The sequence below is a fragment of the Mustelus asterias genome, chromosome 2 (assembly GCF_964213995.1).
Source record: "Mustelus asterias chromosome 2, sMusAst1.hap1.1, whole genome shotgun sequence".
NCBI classification, from domain to species: domain Eukaryota; kingdom Metazoa; phylum Chordata; class Chondrichthyes; order Carcharhiniformes; family Triakidae; genus Mustelus; species Mustelus asterias.
In genome coordinates, this window is record NC_135802.1 from 13,776,658 (window position 1) to 13,802,430 (window position 25,773).

The window sequence follows — 25,773 nt, forward strand, 5'->3', positions numbered from 1 at the left end:
GCCTTTGGAAGGAAGGAGTTAGATGTAAAGTTTTGGGAGCTGTTTTTATGGACTGAAGGTGATCCTGTGGCTGTGCCAAAGGCGGAGTGAGCGACCAAAGTACAAAGCCCACGGGAACCAAGCGGCGCCTGCGCAGTGTGCTGCTAACGGCAGCTGCGCGAGATGGCCACTCGGAACACCCGGCCCCGCCCCGCAGCAGCCCCGCCCCCGGCAGGCCGGACTCCCCCTCCGGACCTGCCATGCCCCGACCCCGCCCTCTAACGGACACTGCGCGAGATGGCCGCTCGTGACACCGGCCTCTGGGCTATGCCCCTCCCTCAGGCCCCGCCCATTTGAAGCTCTACCTCCGCCTCCTGCACTTGGCTGGCCCCTCCCCCTCGGAGATGGCGGGCGGCGGCGGCGGTTACCTGGGTATCGATCTGAGCACCCAACAGGTGAGCGGCGGGGAGGGCCTGGCCTCACCTCGTTTCAACCTGCCCGCTGATTGGTTGACTCAGGTTTCGGTAGCCCGAGAGCTCGGGGCATGATTGTGTTTGGGTTTGGGTGCAGCGCCTGGCTGGGTGGCCAGTGATTTGGGTGAAGGCCAGTGAATTCAGGGGGTTTGTATGTCAGCCTGGGTTGTCTACCTGGAGATTTCAGTTTAGACTGGGATCTGAGATGATTTTGGGTTTAGACTGGGATCTGAGATGATTTTGGGTTTAGACTGGGATCTGAGATGATTTTGGGTTTAGACTGGGATCTGAGATGATTTTGGGTTTAGATTGGCGATCTGAGATGATTTTGGGTTTAGACTGGGATCTGAGATGATTTTGGGTTTAGATTGGGGATCTGAGATGATTTTGGGTTTAGACTGGGATCTGAGATGATTTTGGGTTTAGATTGGCGATCTGAGATGATTTTGGATTTAGACTGGGATCTGAGATGATTTTGGGTTTAGATTGGCGATCTGAGATGATTTTGGGTTTAGATTGGCGATCTGAGATGATTTTGGGTTTAGACTGGGATCTGAGATGATTTTGGGTTTAGATTGGGGATCTGAGATGATTTTGGGTTTAGACTGGGATCTGAGATGATTTTGGGTTTAGATTGGCGATCTGAGATGATTTTGGATTTAGACTGGGATCTGAGATGATTTTGGGTTTAGATTGGCGATCTGAGATGATTTTGGGTTTAGATTGGGGATCTGAGATGATTTTCGGTTTAGATTGGGGATCTGAGATGATTTTCGGTTTAGATTGGGATTTCAGATTGGGGGCTTAGGTTTAAGAGTTGAGACTTGATTTATTATTGTCACGCGTATTATTATGCAGCGAAAAGTATTGTTTCTTGCACTATACAGACAAAGCATGCCGTTTATAGAGAAGGAAACGAGAGAGTGCAGAATGTAATGTTACAGTCACAGCTAGGGTGACTTAATGCGAGGTAGGTCTATTCAAAAGTCTGATGGCAGCAGGGAAGCAGCTATTCTTGAGTCAGTTGGTACGTGACCTCAGACTTTTGTATCTTTTCCAGACGGAAGAAGGTGGAAGATGGAAGTTTGTGAGTGCAAGCAGGCTTTTTCTGCTGAGGCTAGGGGAGAAAAAAACCAGAGGGCATGGGTTAAGGGTGAAAGGAGAAAAGTTTAAAGGGAATATTAGGGGGAGCTTCTTCACGCAGAGAGTGGTGGGAGTGTGGAATGAGCTGCCGGATAAAGTGGTAAATGCGTGGTCACTTTTAACATTTAAGAAAAACTTGGACGGGTTCATGGATGAGAGGGCTGTGGAGGGATATGGTCCAAGTGCAGGTCAGTGGGACTAGGCATAAAATGGTTCGGCACAGACAAGAAGGGCCAAAAGGCCTGTTTCTGAGCTGTAATTTTCTATGGTTCCATGGTTCTAAGAGAAAATGTCTGGGGTGTGTGGGGTTCTTGATTATGCTGGCTGCTTTGCCAAGGCAGCGGCAAGTATAGGCAGAGTCAATGGGTGGGAGGCTGGTTTGCCGTGATGGATTGGGCTACATTCATGACCCTTTGTAGTTTCTTGCAGTCTTGGGCAGAGCAGGAGCCATACCAAGCTGTGATACAACCAGAAAGAATGCTTGAATGATTCTTGATTGGAATGATTTGAGAGTTGAATTATGATTGGAGGCAGAGATAATTTGGATTGGACAGGTTTGAGATGATTTGGATTTAGATTGAAGTTTGACTCAATTTTGGGGTTTGAGTTTAGATTGATGCTTGAGATGAATTGAGAGTTTGGGTTGTGGGGTGAGATGATTAGGGGGTTGAATTTAGGCTGGTTGGTTGAGGTGTGTGTTTGAAGGTAAGGGTGAGGATTGCTTTAGATTAGGAGTTTGCATGTTGGATCTTGGCTTTAAATTTGAGATTGAGTTTCAACTAACAGTCAGCTGAATGATATCATAGAATCATAGAAACCCTACAGTACAGAAAGAGGCCATTCAGCCCATCGAGTCTGCACTGACCACAAACCCACCCAGGCCCTACCCCCATATCCCTACATATTTACCCACTAATCCCTCTAACCTACGTACCTCAGGACACTAAGGGCAATTTTAAGCATGGCCAATCAACCTAACCCGCACATCTTTGGACTGTGGGAGGAAACCGGAGCACCCGGAGGAAACTCATGCAGACACGGGGAGAACATGCAAACTCCACACAGACAGTGACACAAGCTGGGAATTGAACCCAAGTCCCTGGAGCTGTGAAGCAGCAGTGCTAACCACTGTGCTACCATGCCGCCCCGGATGATTTGGATGTGGTAGCTGCATCAAATCCATCTTGTAATGCAACCAGTGTGACTTCAGATTTTTATTGGGCTTGTTATCAATCACCAATAACCCAATTTACATACATACAAATATATGGGTTAGGAGCAGCAGTAGGCCATTTGGCCCATCGAGTTTGCACCATCATTCAATAATATCATGGCTGATCGGATTATGGCTTCAACTCTGCGTTCTGTCGACCCTGAATAATCTTTGAGTCCCATTTTTAATCAAGAATCTATTTACCTATTACTTCAAAACTTTAATTGACCCTGCCTCCACCCTGATCTGAGTTCTAAGACTCATGACCTCTGACAGAAAAGGTGTCTTCACATCTCCTCATGAGGTAACCCCCCCTCCCACTCCCCGGTACCTATTACATGAACCTTCTCTGAACTGCTTCTAACATATTTATACTCTTTCTTAGATAAGGAGACCAAAATTGGACAGAGTACTCCAGTTGTAGTCTCACCAACACCCTGTACGACTGTAGCAAAACATCCCTGTTTATACCCCATTCCCTTTGCACTCAACAACAATTTGCCGACCTAATTGCTTGCTGTACCTGTATACTAACGTTTTGTGATTCATGTACCAGGACACCCAGATCCTTCTATCTCAGAGCTCTGTGATCTCTCTCCATTTATATGATATGCTGTTTCTCTGTTCTTCCTGCCAAAGTGGACAATCTCACATTTCCCCACACAATACGCTATCCCACACACGAGAGGATTTTCATAGTAACTTCTATGCAGTGTTAATGTAAGCCCACTTGTGACACTAATAAATAAGTAAACTTTAAACTACACTCTACCTGCCAAACCCATTTGGGGCTGAGAAAATGCAGTTTTATCTTTTGAGGTCCAGTTGCTATGACAATGGAGGTCCTAAATCATGAGTTGCCATTGGGGTTCAACTTTTAATAAAGACTGTGGATTTATATTTCCTCCCTTTCAGCAGGTCCCTGGGAAGAGAAATTAAAAGGGGCAGCGGCAACCATATTCATGGTGCCCTCCTGCTCCTATTCTCTGTGTTTCTATAGGATTAGGCTATTGAGTTGGATGATCAGCCATGATCGTAATGAATGGCGGAGCAGGTTCGAAGGGCCGAATGGCCTCCTCCTGCTCCTATCTTCTATGTGTCTATGTTTCATGGGGTTCCTACTTGAGTGCTGTTGTCCCAAGAGAATTCCAGATTACATGAAAAGTATAATTGATGTACACTAATGAACAGTTCAGCTCCTGGGGATGTTCGGCCTCCATCGGCTTTGACTACATCTCTTTTTAAATTTTCCTTCCAGACATTTCTTACCACTCCTAACTGACACTTTATTTAAGTTCAACACTGCTAGTTATTGACTGATAAAAGCTCTCAAAAGTCAAACTATTTAACTTTACTGTAAGATCATTAATTTAAATCCAATTTGACATTGTACTTTGATCCCAATGGTCACATGAACCTGTTGACAGTAGACTGATTTCACCATGTAGAAAAAGTATTTGTAAAAGTTTTTGCTTCCCTTTGATTGCAAACCTTTGACATTGTACTGTGAATTTTTGTTAAGACGTACAAACTGTGAGAAAATGTTTTACGGTGGTGTTTGTGCTATACCATCATTTGAGAAAGAAAGTGACGTACATGCACATAAACTTACAAAAATAAGTTTGTGTGTAGCACGGTGGCATAGTGACTAGCACTGCTGCCTCACAGCGCCAGGGACCCGGGTTCGATTCCCAGCTTGGGTCACTGTCTGTGCCGCATCAGCATGTTCTCCCCGTGTCTGTGGGGGTTTCCTCTGGGTGCTCCGGTTTTCTCCCACAGTCCCAAAGATGTGCTGGTTAATTGGCCATGCTAAATTCTCCCTTAGTGTACCCGAACAGGCGCCGGAGTGTGGGATTTTCACAGTACCCTCATTGCAGTTAGTGTAAGCCTACTTGTGAGACTAATGGATACATTTTAAGTAAGTTTTAAAAAATAACTTCACCTGCACCTTGTTGAGTGGCCCTTTAAATAGCCATGATGTGGAGATGCCGGCGTTGGATTGGGGTAAGCACAGTAAAACAGAGATATCCACCCCATCTGACGAAGGAGCTGTGCTCCGAAAGCTTATGGTATTTGCTACCAAATAAACCTGTTGGACTTTAGCCTGGTGTTGTGAGACTTCTTACTGCCTTTAAATAGCCCCAGAGCAGTGACCACCGTGCTTCAGAACGCTTGTTGATTCAGGAGGGTTTAAGAAAGATACTGCCTGCATATGCATTGGCTACAGTTGGGATCCAGCTGTTGCATCAGCTGAATGACATTATGGTAGCACTGATTCACCCCCTCACGGTGTGGGAACACCTGCATATACCTCTGCTCAGGAAACGGCCAGGGCTCACTTGAAATCAGTGGTAGTTCTCCATGTTGTCCTACGCAACACAATTTCGCGCCGATCAGACCAACATTGCATAAAAGCACATGGAGGCAATATTAAATAAAGAGTAAGGCAAAATACTGCGGATGCTGGAATCCGAAACAAAAATAGAAAATGTTGGAAAATCTCAACAGGTCTGACAGCATCGGTGGAGAGAGAGCCAACGTTTTGGATCAGGAAATGACACATACATGAAAGTGGCGGGGGTGTGGGGGGAAACGGGGTTGGAGTACATGAAGGAATGGGAGAGGGGGGTTGGGAGGTGAGGTCCATGGTGGTGGGAGGAGGTCTAGGGAAGGGCAATACTGCACAGGGGTGTTCTGGGTGCATTTTAAATATGATGTCTGGATATGACATCATGATAATTAGCTTCCTGCCCGGCCCACCACAAAGTTTGATGAAAACTTGCGGCTGAACAATGATTGAGCTGAAGACTGCACAATTCAGCAGGTTTACCTGCTACTCTCTGCACAGGAGTCCTTCCGACATCCCATTCCTGCCATGGGACTTAGTCCAGGAGTGGAGGATTTCACCCTATGATAATGTACATGCATATTGTAGAAAACCCAATATATATGGCAGTTATGTCTAAATCATAGAATCCCTAAAGTCCAGAAGGAGGCCACTCGGCCCATCGAGTCTGTACCAACCACAATCCCACCCAGGCCCTATTCCCGTAACCCTGCCAATCCCCCTGACACTAGGGAGAATTTAGCATAGCCAATCAACCTAACCCGCACATCTTTGTGCGGGAGGAAGCCGGAGCACCTGGAGGAAACCCACGCAGACAGGGGGAGAAAGTGCAAATTCCACACAGTGACCTGAGGCCGGAATTGAACCCAGGTCCCTGGCGCTGTGAGGCAGCACTGTGTCACTGTGCCGTCTCGGATTATCTCCTTTAATCTGGGGGATTTGATGACATTCGTAAACTCCTTAAGCTTTGTTCTGGAAAATTGGGACATGTTGTTGTGCAGGATGCTATTAGCCATCTACAATTCTATATCATGGGACACAGAATTCCATCCACAAATAAATGTTCTTCTCTCTCAGATAAAAGCCATGGCCATTGATGATAATCTGAATGTGATCCATGAGACAAGTGTGAAGTTTGATGATGATTTGCCAGAATTTGGGTAAGAAAACTTTACACATTTACATGAGGCAGTGGTGAAGGAGAGAATGTGGAGCATTCTGACAGAACGAGTGGAGGATTGGCAGGTGCTCACTTCTGTGCTCTAGCCTGACATGCTGTCAGTAATCGTCCACATCCCCTCCTCTCCCGCAAGCTCCAGTGCCCGCTCCTCAAAGTGGGTGAGGATCCAAATCCCGGGCACACCACCCCCTGACTTCGCCTTCTGGGGATTTTCACGGTAACTTCATTGCAGTGTTAAGCCTACTTGTGATACTAATAAATAAACTAAACTGTGGGGACAGAAGGAGCTATGTAAAATCCGATGGCACGAGTCCTGCAGGGTTTCGGGGGTGGCCCTCGGAGGGAAGGGGTGGTGATACTCTCTGGAGGGGGGGATGGGAGGAGGGAGGTGCTTGGGGGTCAGGGGCTGAAAGTATGCAGGGTGCTGGGAGTGGGGGGGGATCTGGGGGTTATTTAGGGGGAAGATGCTGGATGAGGTAAAACACTCACCCTTGCTGCCCGGATTAGATCATTCCGTTTCTTGCAGCACTGTTTCCCAGTTCTCCTGGCCAGTGCCCTGGCACTAACGAAAGCTGTCAGCACCTCCCAGGCTGCATTTCCATCCCTTCCCCTTGGACGGCATCCTGCTGGGGGGAAGAGGGTATCCCGTCTTCCCTCCACTGTCCCCAGCAACCTGGCCAGATCTGCATCCGAAAACCGGGGGGGCCTGTCTTCCTGGGGCCGTTTCTTTCTGCACTGCCTGCCTGTCTGTCCATCCTTGGGGGTTTTTTGGAACTGCTCATTAGGGCCGAGCAGCTGCAGGCAGTTTGGGCGAGTCACGTGCCCATTAAAGCATTCCAGCGAGTTTAAGGCAGTTTGCCTTGTTACCATGGAGGGGAAGCCAAGTCAGCACTTGCAAGTGTGTGCTGGTTGTTGGGGGGGGGGGGGGGGGAGGAGGGGGTGGAATTTGTGCCTCTGTGATAATCGGGGGCAGGGGAGAGAGAGGGTCATGTCAGTCAGCCATCTAGGCCGGGGGTGTGATAAGGGGGCCATGTGAAAGGGGTCCAGAGGAATGGGGGGGGCATAAGGGGGTCAGTAATGTTGGGGGGGGGGTTCTCCGATGTCCTTGGGGGGGAAGGGGAGGCTATATCTGGCCCGGGGGTGTTCTGTCAGGAGAACTGCTTTTTATTTTTAGCTTTTTCTGCACATGCGCAGTTTGTGGCTCCGATCTGAGCTGCTGGTGTCTGGTGAATTAAGCCCCGCCCACTGCCTCTAGTGACTGGAAACAGTCTAGCCCATATTTTCAAAGACTGAGTGCATAAGATTCGGCGTGAAAACTCACCCGAGAAACAGATCAGGAACTCTCCCGTTTTCATGCTAGCTGGACACTTAGAAAAAAATCTCGTAAAATTCCGCCCAGAGTGTGAGAAACGGAAATTAACAGTAATGAAGTTTTTTGACATAAATTTATTTTGCAGTTTTTGAGGGAGGGCTCATTCAAAAATGCACACAATTGGGTGGCCGGTTCGACAGTGCCTGGAAGCATGAAGCTAAATAGTCGCATTGCAAGTATAAATATCAATTTATGGGGTTTTTAAAAAGCTATTTACTCACAGGATGTCGCTGGGCTATGCCAGCATTTATTGCCCTTGTGAAGGTGATGGTGAGTCACTGTCTTGAGTCCATTTTGTGTAGATATACCCACAGTGCTGTTCGGAAGGGAGTTGTGCAGTTTCTTGGAACAGTGGCAACTGGAAATTTCAAATGAAAGATGAAGAGTTGGAGGTCGTATTTAACTGTGTAAGGACACGGAGAGCTACACTATTCAATGAGGAGAGGAAATGTTCGAAGGACAGGGATCTACTTTGAAGAAAAGTACTGAAGTGAAAAATGGGGATGATCATGATGAGATGGGAAAGGGTTTATGGGAATGAAAGCAAGTTACAAATATCAGACTAATTTAGTTAAACATCAGCAGGCAGAGAGAAAAAGGAACTGCAGGCCAGTTAGCCTGACATCAGTTATTGGGAAAGTGAACAAAGACGCAGGAACAGGCCCTTTGGCCCTCCAAGCCTGTGCTGATCATGATGCCCTAATGAGATTAAAAAAATCTTCTGTCCTTACTCAGTCCGTATCCCTCTATTCCCTCCCTATTCATGGACCCATCCAGATGCCTGTTAAATGTTGCTAATGTGTCTGCTTCCACCACCTCCTCTGGCAGCGCGTTCCAGGCACCCTGCATGAAAAACTTCCCCCGCACATCTCCCTTAAACTTTCCCCCTCTCACCTTGAACCTGTGCCTCCTTGTAAGTGCTGGAATCGTTTATTAAGGAAGTTTTAGAAAATCACTGGATGATCAGACAAAATTAGCTTGGTTTTATGAAAGAGAAATCACGTTTTTTCCAGAAATCATAACGTTTTCCAGGTGCCACCTTTTCTTCCAGTCTCCCACTGATTTTTGTACTGCAGTTTTTTTTTTGTTATTCACAGATAGCCACTTTAAGTATTTGCTGAAAGTCCTTTATTTACATGGCCACAGTGTCACTGGGAATTCTTATCCACATTGGGAGCTTGCCATGTGTGTATAATTAGGGCAAAGTCCAGAAGAAGGAGTAGAATTGATTTTGTGATTGGTACATTCACAAGGCCAGCTGCACAGCATTTACGCTGAAGCAATACTGACCTGGGCAATTTGGGGATTTGTTCCAGAAATCACGATTCACTCCGTGCTGTAGAATCTGTGATTCTACAGAAGAATATGGGCCACATGCAGGCAAATGGAGTTAGTTTAGATGGGGATTTTGGTCGGCATGGACCAGTTTGTGCCGAAGGGCCTGTCTCCCTGCCGTAGATTCTTTGATTCTAACTGATTTTATCTTTTATTTTTTCAAAGATGTGTTGCTGTCAAAGGAGTCTTGTGAATGTTAAAACTGTAATTCTAATTCAGAGCTGAAGTCGAAGTCAAGGATTGCTTTGTCCTGGATATAGGTGGGACTTTACCTGACGCCACTAGTTAAAAACATCAGTGTTTATCTGATGTGAATGAATATTTATAAAATAAGGATAATTCTGCACTAACTCTTCTTGAAAAATGGTGCGCACATAATCTGACATAAAGTCGAAAAAGCATTGTGGAAAGATCAGTATCTGTAAAGTGGGAAGATAACGGGCAGAATTCTCTGTCTTTTGAACTAAATGTTGATTCAGGTGGGGAAAGCGGTGTGCTGTCCTCCAACTCCAATGCCGGTCTATCCTGCTAGATTTTTTCTGGCTTAGCTGAAAAGAATATCGGAGGCAGGTCCCACGACATCACATCAGCTGACCTCTAATTTCCTGATCCAAAAAGAATAAAGCTAAAAACAAGGATCCTGTCACGGATATAGGTACTGCCTCCCCTGACTTCCACAACAAAAGCCCCGCCACCGCCCCTGTGGCATTGCCTCCTGCCCGGGCATACCCCCCCCCCCCCCGGGGCCTGTACTTATCTGTGCGCCCCCAGTGGGTTCTCTTTACCAGGTTCCCGTTAGCCCAGACCTGTGGTAAACCCTGCCAATGTCGTATGTCAGTGGAAATCTGAATGTGGGGGATGGTAACACTGAGGAAGCCCACTAATGATATAGTAATGTATGATAATGTAGTCACTGTCCTATCTGGGCAGGGACCCCACTATGTCATTGGTGGGACAATGGGAACCGGAAATTCTGCCAAAAACAGGGGGCAAAGAGTCCAGGCCAAAAGCTTGAAGGTCTGTGAATACATTGGACTGGATTTTCTGGCACTCCCCCACTGAGTGTTTTCTGGTGATGGAGACAGCTCAGCATTGGTTGCTGACAAAATCTTCTGGTCCTGCTGTGTCGCTACTGTGCCTTTAAGAAATGTATTTTTAAGCATGTTCTCTGCAGTGTGTCAGTGTGCTCGTTTCTTTTTTCATTGTGGCACCGACTGCCTGATTAGGTGTCCTTTTATTGCTGCTTAAATGGTTTAAATGGGGTTTTGTTTATTTTTAATCTGGGCCTAATGCAATGTCCTGGAGTTTTATGAGTTTACAACCTTTTTGAATTATTTGGGAGGAGAATGATTGACAGGCCAGGTGACAGGAATCCTTTTACTTTCAGTTTTGGCTGCTGGATGCTGTTTAGTGAGGTGTGTGGAATCCAGGCTGACAACACTGTTTCTGTGTGCATCCCTGGTATTAGAAATTCTGCTGGCTAATTTGGAAGCAGTCTTTTTTTACTTTTCTGGAGTGTAAATGCTGCTGTTGGTGGTTTGCTAGCCAGAGGCCAGTAGTGGCTCTATCTCTGCCTCGGGGGTGAGTCAGACGGAGTTAGGGAGGGGTGGGTCAGACCACTAGGGTGGGGAGGGGTCAGACCAGGCGGAGGGGCCTGGACCAGGCGGAGGAGCCAGAGCTGGAGGGGGGTTCTTTCTGGAGCAGAGAGGCAGGATGGACTAGAATGGGGGTCAGAGCAGATTGGGAAGAGGAGGGTGGATCTCAGACCAGAGGTGGGGATGCTGTGGTGGGCCCCCTGGTCCATCAACAACATTGCCCTCATCAACCCTTTATGTTACTTCTTCAAAAAGCTCTAGCAGATTAGTTAAATATGATTTTACCTTAAGAAGTGCATGCTCATCTTTAACTAACCTGCATTGGTCCATGTGACTCTTAACTTTGTCCTGAATTATTGTTTATAGAAGTGTCCCCACCACCAAAGTTAAACTGACTGGCCTGGACTTATCCTTACACTCTTTTTTTGAACAAGGATGTAATGTTTGCACATCTCCAGTCCTCAAGCACCACCTTTGTATCTAAGGAAGACTGAAAGATTAGGGCCAATTCTGCCACAATTTCCACTCTCACCTCTCACACATCCTTGGATGCATCTCATCTGGTCCTGGTGTCTGATCAGCATTAAGTACAGATAACCTATCCAATACTTCTTCCTTTTCAATTTTCAACCCTTCTAGAGTCTGAATGTATCTCCTCTTTTACCATGTGCTGGGTATCATCTTCCTCCTTGGTGTAAAGTATACATTTAATATTTCAGATATGCCCTCTGCTTCCATGTATAAATTCCCCTTTTGGTCTGAACAACAAAGAACAATACAGCACAGGAACAGGCCCTTCGGCCCTCCAAGCCCGTGCCGCTCCCTGGTCCAAACTAGACCATTCTTTTGTATCCCTCCATTCCCACTCCGTTCATGTGGCTATCTAGATAAGTCTTAAACGTTCCCAGTGTGTCCGCCTCCACCACCTTGCCCGGCAGCGCATTCCAGGTCCCCACCACCCTCTGTGTACGTCCTTCCCCCCCCCTCACCTTGAACCTATGACCCCCTCGTAAATGTCACCACCGACCTGGGAAAAAGCTTCCCACCGTTCACTCTATTTATGCCTTTCATAATTTTATACACCTCTATTAGGTCACCCCTCTATTAGGTCACCCCTCATCTGAGGTCATATACCAACCGACTCAAGAACAGCTTCTTCCCTGCTGCTGTCAGACTTTTGAATGGATCTACCATATATTAAGTTATGATGTGGAGATGCCGGCGTTGAACTGGGGTGGGCTCAGTAAGAAGTCTCACAACACCAGGTTAAAGTCCAACATGTCATGTTGTCCAGTTGGACTTTAACCTGGTGTTGTGAGACTTCTTACTGTATTAGGTTGATCTTTCTCTACACCCTAGCTATGACTGTAACACTACATTCTGCACTCTCTCCTTTCCTACTCCCCTATGTACTCTTTGTCTATATAGCGCACAAGAAACAATATTTTTCACTGTATACCAATACCTGTGATAATGATAAATCAAATCAAATAGATAGAATATTCTCTTGAGAGATTAAATGTTTCTCATAGAGTCTGCAATACTACAGATTGTCCATGATCTGTGTAAAAAATAGATTTGATGAGTTGAATGATGTTTCTTTATCCAGTGCTGCCTTAACTATAATAACATTTGAGTTCCTCAGGAATGCCCTATGAAGCTTCTTTTTTTATTTCTAGGACACAAGGTGGCGTCCATGTACACAGTGACCAGCTGACAGTCACAACACCTGTCTTGTTGTGGGTAAAGGTATGAATTGGAAATATATTCTAGTGACTATAATCTGGAGGATATAACTGTGTAATTGTCACAGTTCACAGTCCTTTGGTTATTTTTGCACAAAAATGATTTGCACATCAGTAGTTCAATGTTTCTTGAGCAGAAGTTTGTTTATCAGGGATTCAATAGACTGGCCCATTTTGAGTTGTCAAGCAGGCAGATGCCTTAGTTTTACATCTCATAGAATTCCTACAGTGCAGAAGAGGCCATTCAGCTCATCGAGTTTACACCGACTCTGATAGAGCATTTTGCCCAGGCCCTATCCCCGTAACCCCAACATATTTACCCTGCTAATCCCCCAACCTACATATCTTGGGACACTAAGGGGCAATTTGGCATGGCCAATCCACCTAACCTGTACCTCTTTGGACTGTGGGAGGAAACCAGAGCACCAGGAGGAAACCCATACAGACACGGGGAGAACATGCAGACTCCACACAGACAGTCACCCGAGGTCGGAATGGAACCTGGGTCCCTGCCATTGTGTCACCCTCGTCTGAAAGATGACAGTGCATTGCTGCCTCACTGGAGTAGAAGCTCTGATTTTTGTGCTCAAGTCAGGAGTGGGACCAGAACAAAGAACCTTGTGACTCAAAAGTGTGAAAGCTGCAAATGAGCTATGGCTGATACAAGGCAGGAATAGCAATTATTCTTTTTTAATTTATTCTTTTCTGGAATGTGGAGACCTCTGGCCCGACCTACATTTATTGCTCTTCCCTAATTACCCTTGAGAAGGTGGTAGTGAGCTGCATGCTTGAACTGCTGCAGTCCATGTGGTGTAGGTACATCCACAGTGCTGTTAGGATTTTGACCCAGCGACATTGCTGATACATTTCCAAGTCAGGATGGTGAGTGACTGGAGGGGAACTTGCAGGTGATGGCATTCCCATGTATCTGCTGCCCTTGTCCTTCCAGGTGGTAGAGGTCCCAGATTTGGAACGTGCACTGATCACATGCATTGGCCAGTTCATTAGGAACGACTGCGTTTTTGGGAAGACATCCAGCCTCTTGATGTTTACAATCTCCGGGTTTCCTCTAGGTGCTCCGGTTTCCTCCCGCAGTCCAAAGATGTGCGGGTTAGGTTGATTGGCCATGCTAAAATTGGCCCTTTGTGTCAGGGGATTAGCAGGGTAAATGCATGGGGTTATGGGGATAGGGCCTGGGTGGAATTGTTGTGCGGACTCGATGGGCCGAATGGCCTCCTTCTGCACTGTAGGGATTCAATGATTAACTATTTCTGTGAAAATAGCGCTGATGATTTGGTGAAAGAAATCAGAATGATGTCAAACATTAGCTTAAAAGAAGATGAACTGCAGGATGTGATCACTCATGACACTTACTGAATATTGTTCTGAAATTTTCTGGGATTTTCAGGCACTGGATTTGCTCTTGGAGAGAATGAAGGCCTCAAATTTTGATTTTTCTAAATTGAAATCCTTGTCCGGCACTGGCCAAGTGAGTGAAGTTAATTTGTTCTGATAGATATTAAGAAAAGAGAGCTTTTTATTGTGAAGGTTGATTACAATCTCCCATTGGTTTCCCTCACAGCAACACGGCAGTGTTTATTGGAAAGAGGGAGCGAATAAAACCTTGAAAAACATGCCGGATGATCGTTCTCTGCTTCAGATATTGGAGGTGAGGGGTGGAGGAATTTTGTTTACTTTAGCTCTGGAAAGGCTTTTGAGGTACAATCCTGTTTAGGTTTTGAGGCTTGGGGGTATAATTGGGCGTACATGTCCACCGATCACTGAAAGTGGCAACGCAGGTGGATAACGTAGTCAAAAAGGCATATGGCATGCTTCCCTTCATCGGTCGGGGCATTGAGTATAAAAATTCACAGGTCATGCTGCAGCACCTTAGTTAGGCCTCATTTAGAATATTGTGTCCAATTCTGGTACCCACAGTACCAGAAGGATGTGGATATTTTGGTGAGGGGTACAGAAGAGGTTTACCAGGATGTTGTCTGGTCTGGAGGGTATTAGCTATGAGGAGTGGTTGGAGAAACCCGGTGGAACAACGGAGGTTGAGGGGTGACCTGACAGAAGTTTACAAGATTATGAGGGGCATGGATAGAGTGGATAGTCAGATGCTCTTTCCTAGGGTAGAAAAGTCAAGTACTCGGGGACATAGGTTTAAGGTGCGTGGGGAAAAGTTTAGAGGAGATGTGCGGGGCAAGTTTTTTACACAGGGGTGGTGAATGTCTGGAATATGCTGCCCAGGGAGGTGGTGGGAGCAGGTACGATAGCGGCATTTAAGGGGCAACTAAACAAATATATGAATAGGATGGGAATGGAAGGATACGGACTCTGTAAGTGCATATGGTTTTAGTTTAGGCAGGCATCATGATCGGCGCAGGCTTGGAGGGCCGAAGGGCCTGTTCCTGTGCTGTACTTTTTCTTTGTTCTTTGTGGGCACACATCTCACACTGCTGGTCAAAGTCAACCCTCCCATCTTCTCACTCTCAAGGCTGTGCCTCTGCTCTCAGTTGAACATGGCTTTGTTTATCCTCCGACCTCTGAGGGAGAATGCTCTCTGCTGTCCCTCTTCCTCTTACTCCTCCTGCTTGCTTGTGACGTTCTTTTGACCCAGTGTGAGGGTAGTCTGATGCGAGTGCATCTGCCCTGGTGGAGGGTGCATTGAATTATATGACGGTGTTGGGTTTGTGGATTCCATGTTGTCTGGAGATCCCAATGACGCTGCAAGGCATTGGCATACACTCCCTTCACAGCTGACACTGTGATTGGCTTGACTTAGAACCATAGAACCATAGAACATTACAGCACAGAAACAGGCCTTTTGGCCCTTCTTGTCTGTGCCGAACCATTTTTCTGCCTAGTCCCACTGACCTGCACCTGGACCATATCCCTCCACACCCCTCTCATCCATGTACCTGTCCAAGTTTTTCTGAAATGTTAAAAGTGAGCCCGCATTCAGCACTTCATCTGGCAGCTCATTCCACACTCCTACCACTCTCTGTGTGAAGCAGCCCCCCCCCAATATTCCCTTTAAACTTTTCCCCCTTCACCCTTAACCCATGTCCTCTAGTTTTTTTTTCCCCTAGCCTCAGTGGAAAAAGCCTGCTTGCATTCACTCTATCTATACCTATCATAATTTTATACACCTCTATCAAATCTCCCCTCATTCTTCTACGCTCCAGGGAATAAAGTCCTAACCTATTCAACCTTTCTCTGTAACTCAGTTTCTCAAGTCCCGGCAACATCCTTGTAAACCTTCTCTGCACTCTTTCAACCTTATTAATATCCTTCCTGTAATTAGGTGACCAAAACTGCACACAATACTCTAAATTCGGCCTCACCAATGTCTTATACAACCTCACCATAACATTCCAACTCTTACACTCAATACTTTTGATTTATAAAGGCCAATGTAGCAAAAGCACTCTTTACGACCCTATCTACCTGTGACGCCACTTTTAGGGAATTATGTATCTGTATTCCCAGATCCCTCTGTTCTACTGCACACTTCAGTGTCCTACCATTTACCTTGTATGTTCTACCTTGGTTTGTCCTTCCAGAGTGCAATCACTTGTCTGCATTAAACTCCATCTGCCATTTTTCAGCCCATTTTTCTAGCTGGTCCAAATCCCTCTGCAAACTTTGAAAACCTTCCTCACTGTCCACTACACCTCCAATCTTTGTATCATCAGCAAATTTGCTAATCCAATTTACCACATTATCATCGAGATCATTGATATAGATGACAAACAACAATGGACCCAGCACTGATCCCTGTGTCACACCACTAGTCACAGGCCTCCACTCAGAGAAGCAGTCCTCCACTACCACTCTCTGGCTTCTTCCATTGATACAGTCCTTCCATTGAGCCAATGTCTAATCCAATTTACTACCTCTCCATGTATACCTAGCGACTGAACCTTCCTAACTAACCTCCCACGCGGGACCTTGTCAAAGGCCTTACTGAAGTTCATGCAGACAACATCCACTGCCTTCCCTTCATCCACTTTCCTGGTAACCTCCTCGAAAAACTCTAATAGATTGGTTAAACATGACCTACCACGCACAAAGCCATGTTGACTCTCCCTAATAAGCCCCTGTCTATCCAAATATTTGTAGATCCTATCTCTTAGTACTCCTTCCAATAATTTACCTACTACTGACGTCACCGGCCTATAATTTCCCGCATTACTTTTTGAGTCTTTTTTAAACAACGGAACAACATGAGCTATCCTCCAATCATCCGGCACCTCACCCGTGGATACCGACATTTTAAATATTGCAGGGCCCCTGCTATTGGGTGGCCTCCTTCTGCCAGCCTCTGAGGACACGACCCCTTGCCTTTCTTGCATGGCTCCCAGCATGAACACAAGGGTGGCATTACTAAACCCTGTGATTAAAGCAAAATACTGCGGATGCTGGAACCTGAAATAAAAACAGAAAATGCTGGAAAATCTGAGCAGGTCTGACAGCATCTGTGGAGAGAGAATAGAGCCAACGTTTCGAATTTGAATGACCCCAACTCTGACAAAAGGTCATCCAGTCATCATTCCGTAGCTAGAAATGTTGAAAATTATTGACAAATCTGAACAGGTATTTAACCTGAGCGTTATTCAAAGAATTCACATTTGTTTACGTTCCTTTTCTCTTCAGTCGAGTTTTGCTGTAAAGGAATCTCCGATCTGGATGGACTCCAGCACCACCAAAGAGTGCCAGCAACTGGAGAAATCTGTTGGCGGGCCACAGAAACTTGCTGACATTACTGGATCGCGAGCATACGAGGTTCGTTTAAATTGACTACCTCGGCAAAAGCATCAAGTGGGCGGCATGGTGGCGGCACGGTAGCGCAGTTGTTAGCACTGCTGCATCACAGCCCCAGGGACCTGGGTTCTATTCCCGGCTTGGGTCACTGTCTGTGCGGAGTCTGCACGTTCTCCCCATGTCTGCGTGGGTTTCCTCCGGGTGCTCTGGTTTCCTCCCACAGTCCAAAGATGTGTGGTTTAGGTATTTCAGTTACATGGATAAGATGGGTCTAGAGAGATATGAGCCAAGTGCAGGCAATTGGGACTAGATTAGAGGTTTTAAAAAAAGGGCGGCATGGACAAGTTGGGCTGAAGTGCCCGTTTCCATGCTGTAAATCTCTACGACTCTTAAGTGGTGCATCGTCCCCCAATGGGTGAAGAAGTGGGAAGACATTCTGACAGACAATGCGTAACTATTTGCTTTGGATGGTAATTTCAGTACTTTGAGGCCTTTGATTCAGCACTTTGAGGCCTTTGTGTGGATTTATATTTAGGGAGGCAGGGAGGAGGTGGTATTGTCACTGGACTGGTAATCCTGACACCCAGGACAAGATCTGGGGATCTGAGTTTGAATCCCACCACAGCAGATGGTGAAATTTGAACTCAAATAAAATCTAGAACTAAAAGTCTAATTGATCATTGTCGATTGTCACTAATGTCCTTTAGGGAAGAAAATCTGCCATCCTTACCTGGTTAGGCCAAAGTGACTTTCAAAATGCCCTCTGAATGGAGGGCAGTTAGAGATGGGCAATAATCAAAGAATCAAAGAGGCCCATTGGCCCATCAAGTTCATACCTGCACATTAGAAACACCAGAACTCCCACCTAATCTTATCTGCCAGCACTTGGACCATAGCCTTGAATGTTATGACATGCCAAGTGCTCATCCAAATATCTTTAAAGGGTGTAAGGCAACCTGCCTCTACCACCCTCCCAGGCAGTGCATTCCAGACAGTCACCACCCTCTGGGTAAAAAAAGTTTTTCCTCACATTCCCCCCATAACATCCTACCCCTCACCTTGACCCTATGTCCCCTTGTGACTGACCTTTCAACTAAGGTGAACAGCTGCTCCCTATCCACCCTGTCCATGTCCCTCTTAATCGTATTCACCTCGATCAGGTCGCCCCTCAGTCTTCTCTGCTCCAGAGAAAACAACCTAAGCCTATCGAACCTCTCTTCATAATTTAAATGTTCCATCCCAGGCAGCATCCTGGTGAATCTCCTCTGCACCCTCTCCAGTGCAATCACATCCTTCCTATAATGTGGCGACCAGAACTGCACACACTACTCCACCTGTGGCCCCACCAAAGTTCTCTCCAACTCCAACATGACTTTCCTGCTTTTGTGATCTATGCCTTGATTGATAAAGGCAAATGTCCCCTTTTTCACCACCCTACTAACATGCCCTTCCGCCTTCAGAGATCTGAACACGCCAAGGTCCCTTTGTTCCACAGAACCTCCAAGTGCCCTACCATTCATTGAGTACTTCCTTGTCAAATTACTCCTTCCAAAATGTATCACCTCACACTTTTCAGGGTTAAATACCATCTGCCACTTATCTGCCCATTTGACCATTCTATGGGGCGGCACGGTAGCACAGTGGTTAGCACTGCTGCTTCACAGCTCCAGGGACCTGGGTTCAATTCCCGGCTTGGGTCACTGTCTGTGTGGAGTTTGCACATTCTCCTTGTGTCTGCGTGGGTTTCCTCCAGGTGCTCCGGTTTCCTCCCACAGTCCAAAGATGTGCGGGTGAGGTTGATTGGCCATGCTAAAATTGCCCTTAGTGTCCTGAGATGCGTAGGTTAGAGGGATTAGTGGATAAATATGTAGGGATATGGGGGTAGGGCCTGGGTGGGATTGTGGTCGGTGCAGACTCGATGGGCTGAATGGCCTCTTTCTGTACTGTAGGGATTCTATGATTCTATGATGATCTATACCTTCTTGACGCCCAAGACACTCTGCCTCACTGTTAACCACCCGGCCAATTTTTGTGTCATCCGCAAACTTACTAATCATACCCTAGCCCAGCCAGTGATGCCCATATCCTGTGAAAAGAATATATAATTTTTGGAACAAATTATGTTGAAATATCTGCAATATAGCCTGCAATCTAAAAACACAAATGAGGCACACTTCCTCTTGGCGTCAAAAGGTCTTTATCTCACTGGGATGTTTTGAAAGATTAACACCTTGCATGTTAGTTTAAGTTTAAGTTTATTATTGTCACAAATAGGCTTACATTAACATTGCAGTGAAGTTACTGTGAAAAATTCCTGTGAAACTAGTGTGAAAAATAGTTAGGCAAACTACTCCCAAACCACACCAAAATTATTCCTCTTCAGGGGAAAGTACTTAATACCAGGGAGATCTGCCTTCCTTTACTTTGTAATTTGTTCCTGTATCTTGATTATTAGCAGTTATAATACTGAGTTAACAAATATTCTAGAGATCAGATTACTATAGATGAATTTCATAGAATCATAGAATCCCTGCAGTGCAGAAGGAGGCCATTCGGCCCATCGAGTCTGCACTGACCACAATCCCTCCCAGCCCCTATTCCCATAAACCCACATATTTACCCTGCTAATCCCCCTGACACTAGGGTCAATTGAGCATGGCCAATGAACCTAACCTGCACATCTTTGAACTGTGGGAGAAAACCGGAGCACCCAGAGGAAACCCACACAGACACGGGGAGAACGTGCAGACTCCACACAGATAGTGACCTGAGGCCGGAATTGAATCTGGGTCCCTGGCTGTGAGGCAGCAGTGCTAACCACTGTGCCACCGTGCCATCTCTTGTAACAGATATATTACAAAGAACTAATTAAAAATGAAGTTTGATTTTTAAAGATACATGCTGAAAATTATCGCTTGCTTTAAACTATTCTAAAGAACTTTACAGGCCAGTTCAAGGAGCTGCAGTGCAGTTGAAGCACAAAACTGACAGAATGTGGAGGGAGTAATGGAATGGTAGATTCAGTTCTGGCAAGCTGTGCAAGATCTCCTCAGGGAGATGGTCTTCCATCAGTTTGCCTTCACACTGTTGCAGTATAACCAGCAATGCAAAGCCAAATTCAAATGCTCTTTGGAAGTTTTGTCACGTTAAAACTTTTTTAAGGTAAATGAAGGGTTGGATTTTTGGAAGGCAGATCTCCCTGGTATTACTTTGGATGCCACTGACCAAATCTTTGCGCATTAACAAGAATGTTTAAGCAAGGGGCGGCAGGATGGGACAATGGTTAGCACTGCCGCCTCACAGCGTCAAAGACCCAGGATCGATTCCTGGCTTGGGTCACTGTCCGTTTGAAGTCTGCACATTCTCCCCGTGTCTGCATGGGTTTCCTTCGGGTGCTCCCATTTCCTCCCACAGTTCAAAGATGTGCGGGTTCGGTGGATTGGCCGTGCTAAATTGCCCCTTGCTATCAGGGGGATTAGCAGGGTAAATAGGTGAGGTTGTGGGGATAGGGCCTGATTTTAAAAAATATTTGATTTATTAATGTCACATGTATTGACACACAGTGAAAAGTGTTGTTTCTTGCGCGCTATACAGACAAAGCATACCGTTCATAGAGGAGGAAACGAGAGAGTGCAGAATGTAATGTTACTTTCATAGCTAGGGTGAAAGATCGACTTAATGTGAGGTAGGTCCATTCAAAAATCTGATGGCAGCAGGAAAGAAGCTGTTCTTGAGTTGGCTGATATGTGACCTCAGACTTTTGCATCATTTTCTTGACGGAAGAAGGTGGAAGAGTGAATGTCCAGGGGACGTGGGGTCCTTAATTATGCTGGCTGCTTTTCCGAGGCAGCGGGAAGTGTGGACAGAGTCAATGGATGGGAGGCTGGTCTGCATGATGGATTGGGCTACATTCATGACCTTGTATAATTCCCTGCAGTCTTGGGCAGAGCAGGAGCCATACCAAGCTGTGATACAACCAGAAAGAATGCTTTCTATGGTGCATCTGTAGAAGTTGGTGAGAGTCGTAGCTGACATGCCAAATTTCCTTAGTCTTTTGAGAGGCTTTGGTAAGTTTTCTTAACTATAGTGTCGGCATGGGGGGTCCAGGACAGGTTGTTGGTGATCTGGACACCTAAAAACTTGAAGCTCTCGACCCTTTCTACTTCGTCCCCGTTGATGTAGACAGAGGCATTTTCTCTTCTACGATTCCTGAAGTCGATGACAATCTCCTACGTTTTGTTGACATTGAGGGAGAGATTATTGTCACTGCACCAGTTCACCAGATTCTCTATCTCATTCCTGTACTCTGTCTCGTCATTGTTTGAGATCTGACCCACTACAGTGGTGTCGTCAACGAACTTGATAATCGAGTTGGAGGGGAATTTGGCCACACAGTCATAGGTGTATAAGGAGTATAGTAGGGGGCTGAGAACACAGCCTTGTGGGGCACCGGTGTTGAGGATGATCGTGGAGGAGGTGTTGTTGCCTATCCTTACTGATTGTGGTCTGTGGGTTAGGAAGTTCAGGGTCCAGTTGCAGTGGGAGGAGCCGAGGCCCAGGCCACGGAGTTTGGAGATGATTTTCATTGGAATAATGGTGTTGAAGACTGAGCTGTAGTCAATAAATAGGAGTCTGACATCGGTCTCCTTGTTATCTAGATTGTGGTCGGTGCAGACTCGATGGGCTGAATGGCCTCCTTCTGCACTGTAAGACTCTAATTATGAGATGAATTGATTTTTGATGGCGCGTGCTGCTCTGATGGAGGTACTGGTGTCAAATCATTATCAGCAGTTGATTAAAATTAAAGGTTTAAATTGTGTTCAGCTGGACTATGTTTTCTTCCACTTGCCTGAAACCATGGTGGTATAGTGACTAGCACTGTTGCCTCACAGCTCCAGGGACCAGGGTTCAAATCCTGCCTTGGGTCACTGTCTGTGCAGAGTCTGCACGTTCTCCCAGTGTCTGGGTGGGTTTCCTCTGGGTGCTCCGGTTTCCTCCCACAGTCCGAAAGATGTGCTGGTGAGGTGCATTGGCCATGTTAAATTCACCCTCAGTGTACCGGAGTGTGGTGACTAGGGGATTTTCACAGTAACTTCATTGCAATGTTAATTTAAGCCTACTTGCGACATTAATAAACAGACTTTAAACTTAAAAGAATTGGTTAGCAGACAGGAAACAGAGTAGGAATATAGGTATTTTTTGGAGTGACTGGTAGTGACTAGTGAGGTGTTACAGGGATAGGGCAGGGAGAGGGCCTGGGTAAGACCTCGGTCAGAGAGTCGGTGCAGATGGGCCGAATGGCCTCTTCTGCACTGTGGGGATTCTGTGAAGTGAATACTTGAACTTGGTTTGAGTTAGGTTTGCGCTCGGTTTGAGCTCGGTTTTTAGTTTGGCCAGTTGTTAAACATTTGTATGTTTTTGCCCCTCACAGCGTTTCACTGGAAATCAAATTGCAAAGTTCAACAAGAAGAACCCTGAAGACTACAAGAAAACTGAGGTAAACATGGTTGTGGAACAGAATAACATCTACTGATGGAATGCACTATTACAGCTTGGTGATTGTTTATGGTGACCAAGCACAGTATTCTTAGGATCAGCTAATGCTTTAATATGTGGGTTTGCGGAATGGTCGTGATCTGTTTCACCTTGAAGAACATTGCACTGCAACGAAGTCTGGAGCTCCAGGAGCTGGAAGGTGATGTACGCTTTACATCCTTTGCAGGAGAAGGGAAGAAACAATAGGAGGTAGAGGAGGAGCACCTATGGCAAGGGCACCTGTAGCTACACACTTAGCTACCAGGAATTCCTGAGGTGGACTGATTCACACACCCTTCAGTTTGTCAACTCTTGCCATGCCATTCTCCGCAAGACAGAATGCACCATAGCAAGTTGTGGATAAATATTAGAACAATGAGACAGTGGAACTTTGGAATATGGTTTCTGCCTGAAAAACATTAAATAGGCTAATGACAATGTAGCACAATGTTTAAATGCTCAATTAAAGCGTTTTAATTACTCACAAACTACAAATCCTTTTATTTTTCTACTGCTTCAATGTGGTGCAGCTCCTGGAACTTGAGCAGATGTAAAGTCAGGTTGCTCTGCAGGGGTGGACATGACCATTGGGACACAAGGATGGGGCTCTGACTCACATAACATTGTTTCATTTAGTATTGTTAATAAACTATTGTCAATATATCCATTTAATGTTGCCAGTTTACCGAACGTTGTTTGCCACAGATTGCCTACCTGTTCCAATGACGTTTCCCTACAGTGCTTCCTCCACTCGCTTCCCTGAATCCCCCTTCCTCTCGCTCCCTCCTTTGCCTCTCCAAGCCTTGTGGACTACCCCTCCTTGTTGACTCCTCCCACCCCAAATTTGCTTCCTCCTACCCTGCTTCTCCAGGCCTTACTGATTCTCTTCCCCCTCCCCCCCTCTTGCCAAACAGAAGATTTAGGAGCCAGGAGTAAGCCATTCGAGCCTCTTCTGCCATTGAATAAGATCATGGCTGATCTAGATGTGGCCTCGATTCCACTTTGCCCCCATTACCATTAACTCCCTTGTCTTTCAAAAATCTGTCTAACTTGGCCTCAAATAAATTTACCCAGCCTCCGCTGCTTTCTGAGGAAGAGAATTCCACAGATTAACCACCTGAGAGAGAATAATTCTCCTCATCTCCGTCTTAAACGGTAGACCTTTCCTAAACTGTTCTAGTCTCTGCCACAACTAGAAACATCCTCTGATATCTATGGATGATATCCCAGCGGATTCCCGGCCTTAACTGCCTCTCCCCCCCCACCCCCTTGCCGACTCCCCTCCTCTTTTCTCCCAGCCTCCGCCTTACCTGAGTCCTTGGGGTTTGCTGTTCAGCAGCTCCTGACCACTGGATCCTGCTTCTAACTTCACTCCTAAACTCGCACAGTGTCCTCACCTCCATCTACCGGCAGAAGTTGATTAATGCAGGTAGCTGTTGGCTGCACTGACCAACCTCTGCCACTAGATAGAGCCTGGTTAATCAGAGAATCCCTACAGTTCAGAATGAGGCCATTCGGCTCATTGAGTCTGCACTGACAAGAATCCCACCCAGGCCCTCCCACTGTAACCCCACACATTTACCCTTGCTAGTCCCCCTGACACTGAGGGGCAATTTAGCATGACCAATCCATCTGTCCCACGTTGCAGGAGGAAACCGGAGCACCTGGAGGAAATCCATGCAGACATGGGGAGAATGTGTAAACTTCACACAGACAGTCACCCCAGACTGGAATTGAACCCGGGTCCCTGGCACTATGAGGCAGCAGTGCTAACCACTGTACCACCGTGCCGCCCCTAATCTGAAAGATACCGTAATTTTAAAAAAAGTTTTAATTTGTATATTGTATTTATTTTATATTTAGTGATGATTTTTAGTTTACAAGGTATTTCAGCGAGGAATGCACAGTGCTCATCCTATCCGGGCTCAGGAACAGGCCCTTCAGTCCACCAAGCCTGCGCCGATACGCAGTTTCTATCCGTCTGATGGCCGCCCGTTCATGTGTCTATCAAGATACACCTTGAATGTTGCTAATGTGCCTGCTTTCACAATGTCCTCTGGCAGTGCTTACCAGACACCCACCACCCTCTGCATGAAAAACTTTCTCCTCACATCTTCCTGAAACTTCCTCCCTCTCATCTTAACCTATGCCCTCTTGTAGTTGGCCCTTCCACCCTGGGAAAAAGCCTCTGACCATCCACCCCATCTATCCCCCTCATAATTTTGTCAACATCTTATGAGGCCGCCCCCAGCCTCTGTCTTTCCAGTGAAAACAATCCCGAGTTCATCCAACTTTTCCCCATATCTAAAACCCCCTAGACCAGGCAACGTCCTGGTGAACCTTCCTTGCACCCTCGCCAAAGAATCCACATCCTTCTGGTGGTGTGGCGACCAGAACAGGATGCAATATTCCAAATGCCTAAACTAAGGGTGGGGTTTTACGGCCTCGCTCGAGCAAGACCGGAAATTACTGTCCGAGGTCAATGGAGATTTCCATTGTCCGACCCTCGCCCGCTCCGATTCTGTGAGGTGGGAGAGTCCTGGCCCAAATGTCCAAAGGAGCTTAATTCTGACTTTCACATTGAATTCCATGGAAAACTATGATTCACTTAAAGTCACGATTTTCAGGAACTCAACCACAGCGTTAACTGTATCCCTCCATCTTCAGCTGGCTTATTTTTCAGACAGGAGGATGGCAGATTCTTCTGTTTCCCATGGATCAGTGCTTCGACCAGTACTTTTGTTACATACATAAATGACTTGGGCGTTGGTGTAAAATTTCAAAATCCGCTGATAACATTAAACTTATGCTGCAGACATCCAGGATAATATCAGTATGGGATCGACGCCATCCAGCCTGCCCCACCCCGCCACGAGAAACGTCAGGAAACCCCCAACTAAATAATTAATGAGGCCGGGGTCAAGGGATATGGCGCAACTTCCCAACGATTTTCTTGGGGAGAAACTCTCCCCGTCCCCAACTCTGCCACGGGACTTAAGTCTGCGGGGGAAAGGTTCTGCCGATAGCTGAGAAATGGAAGGGGATTAATAATAGGTCATTGGGGACACAGAATTAGTGGTACAAGA

General features: G+C 46.3%; 1 protein-coding gene across 6 annotated transcripts in view; it reads left to right on the forward strand.

Moving 5' to 3' along the window:
• Positions 1-252: 252 nt before the first annotated feature.
• xylb (xylulokinase homolog (H. influenzae)) overlaps positions 253-25,773 on the forward strand; it is a 259,728-nt gene continuing 234,207 nt past the window's right edge. For 3 of the 6 annotated variants that reach the window (XR_013499810.1, XM_078231526.1, XM_078231519.1), the window contains exons 1-7: positions 253-434; positions 6,233-6,315; positions 12,317-12,386; positions 13,791-13,871; positions 13,965-14,051; positions 17,045-17,173; positions 22,584-22,649. Coding sequence is in view for 5 of the 6 variants with exons in the window: in XM_078231526.1 (XP_078087652.1) it covers positions 384-434; positions 6,233-6,315; positions 12,317-12,386; positions 13,791-13,871; positions 13,965-14,051; positions 17,045-17,173; positions 22,584-22,649 (567 nt within the window). In the remaining variant the exon portion in view is untranslated. Of the gene's footprint in view, positions 435-545; positions 600-6,232; positions 6,316-12,316; positions 12,387-13,790; positions 13,872-13,964; positions 14,052-17,044; positions 17,174-22,583; positions 22,650-25,773 lie in introns of those variants that run through there. The other 3 variants (XM_078231533.1, XM_078231540.1, XM_078231544.1) reach the window with 3 other exon arrangements.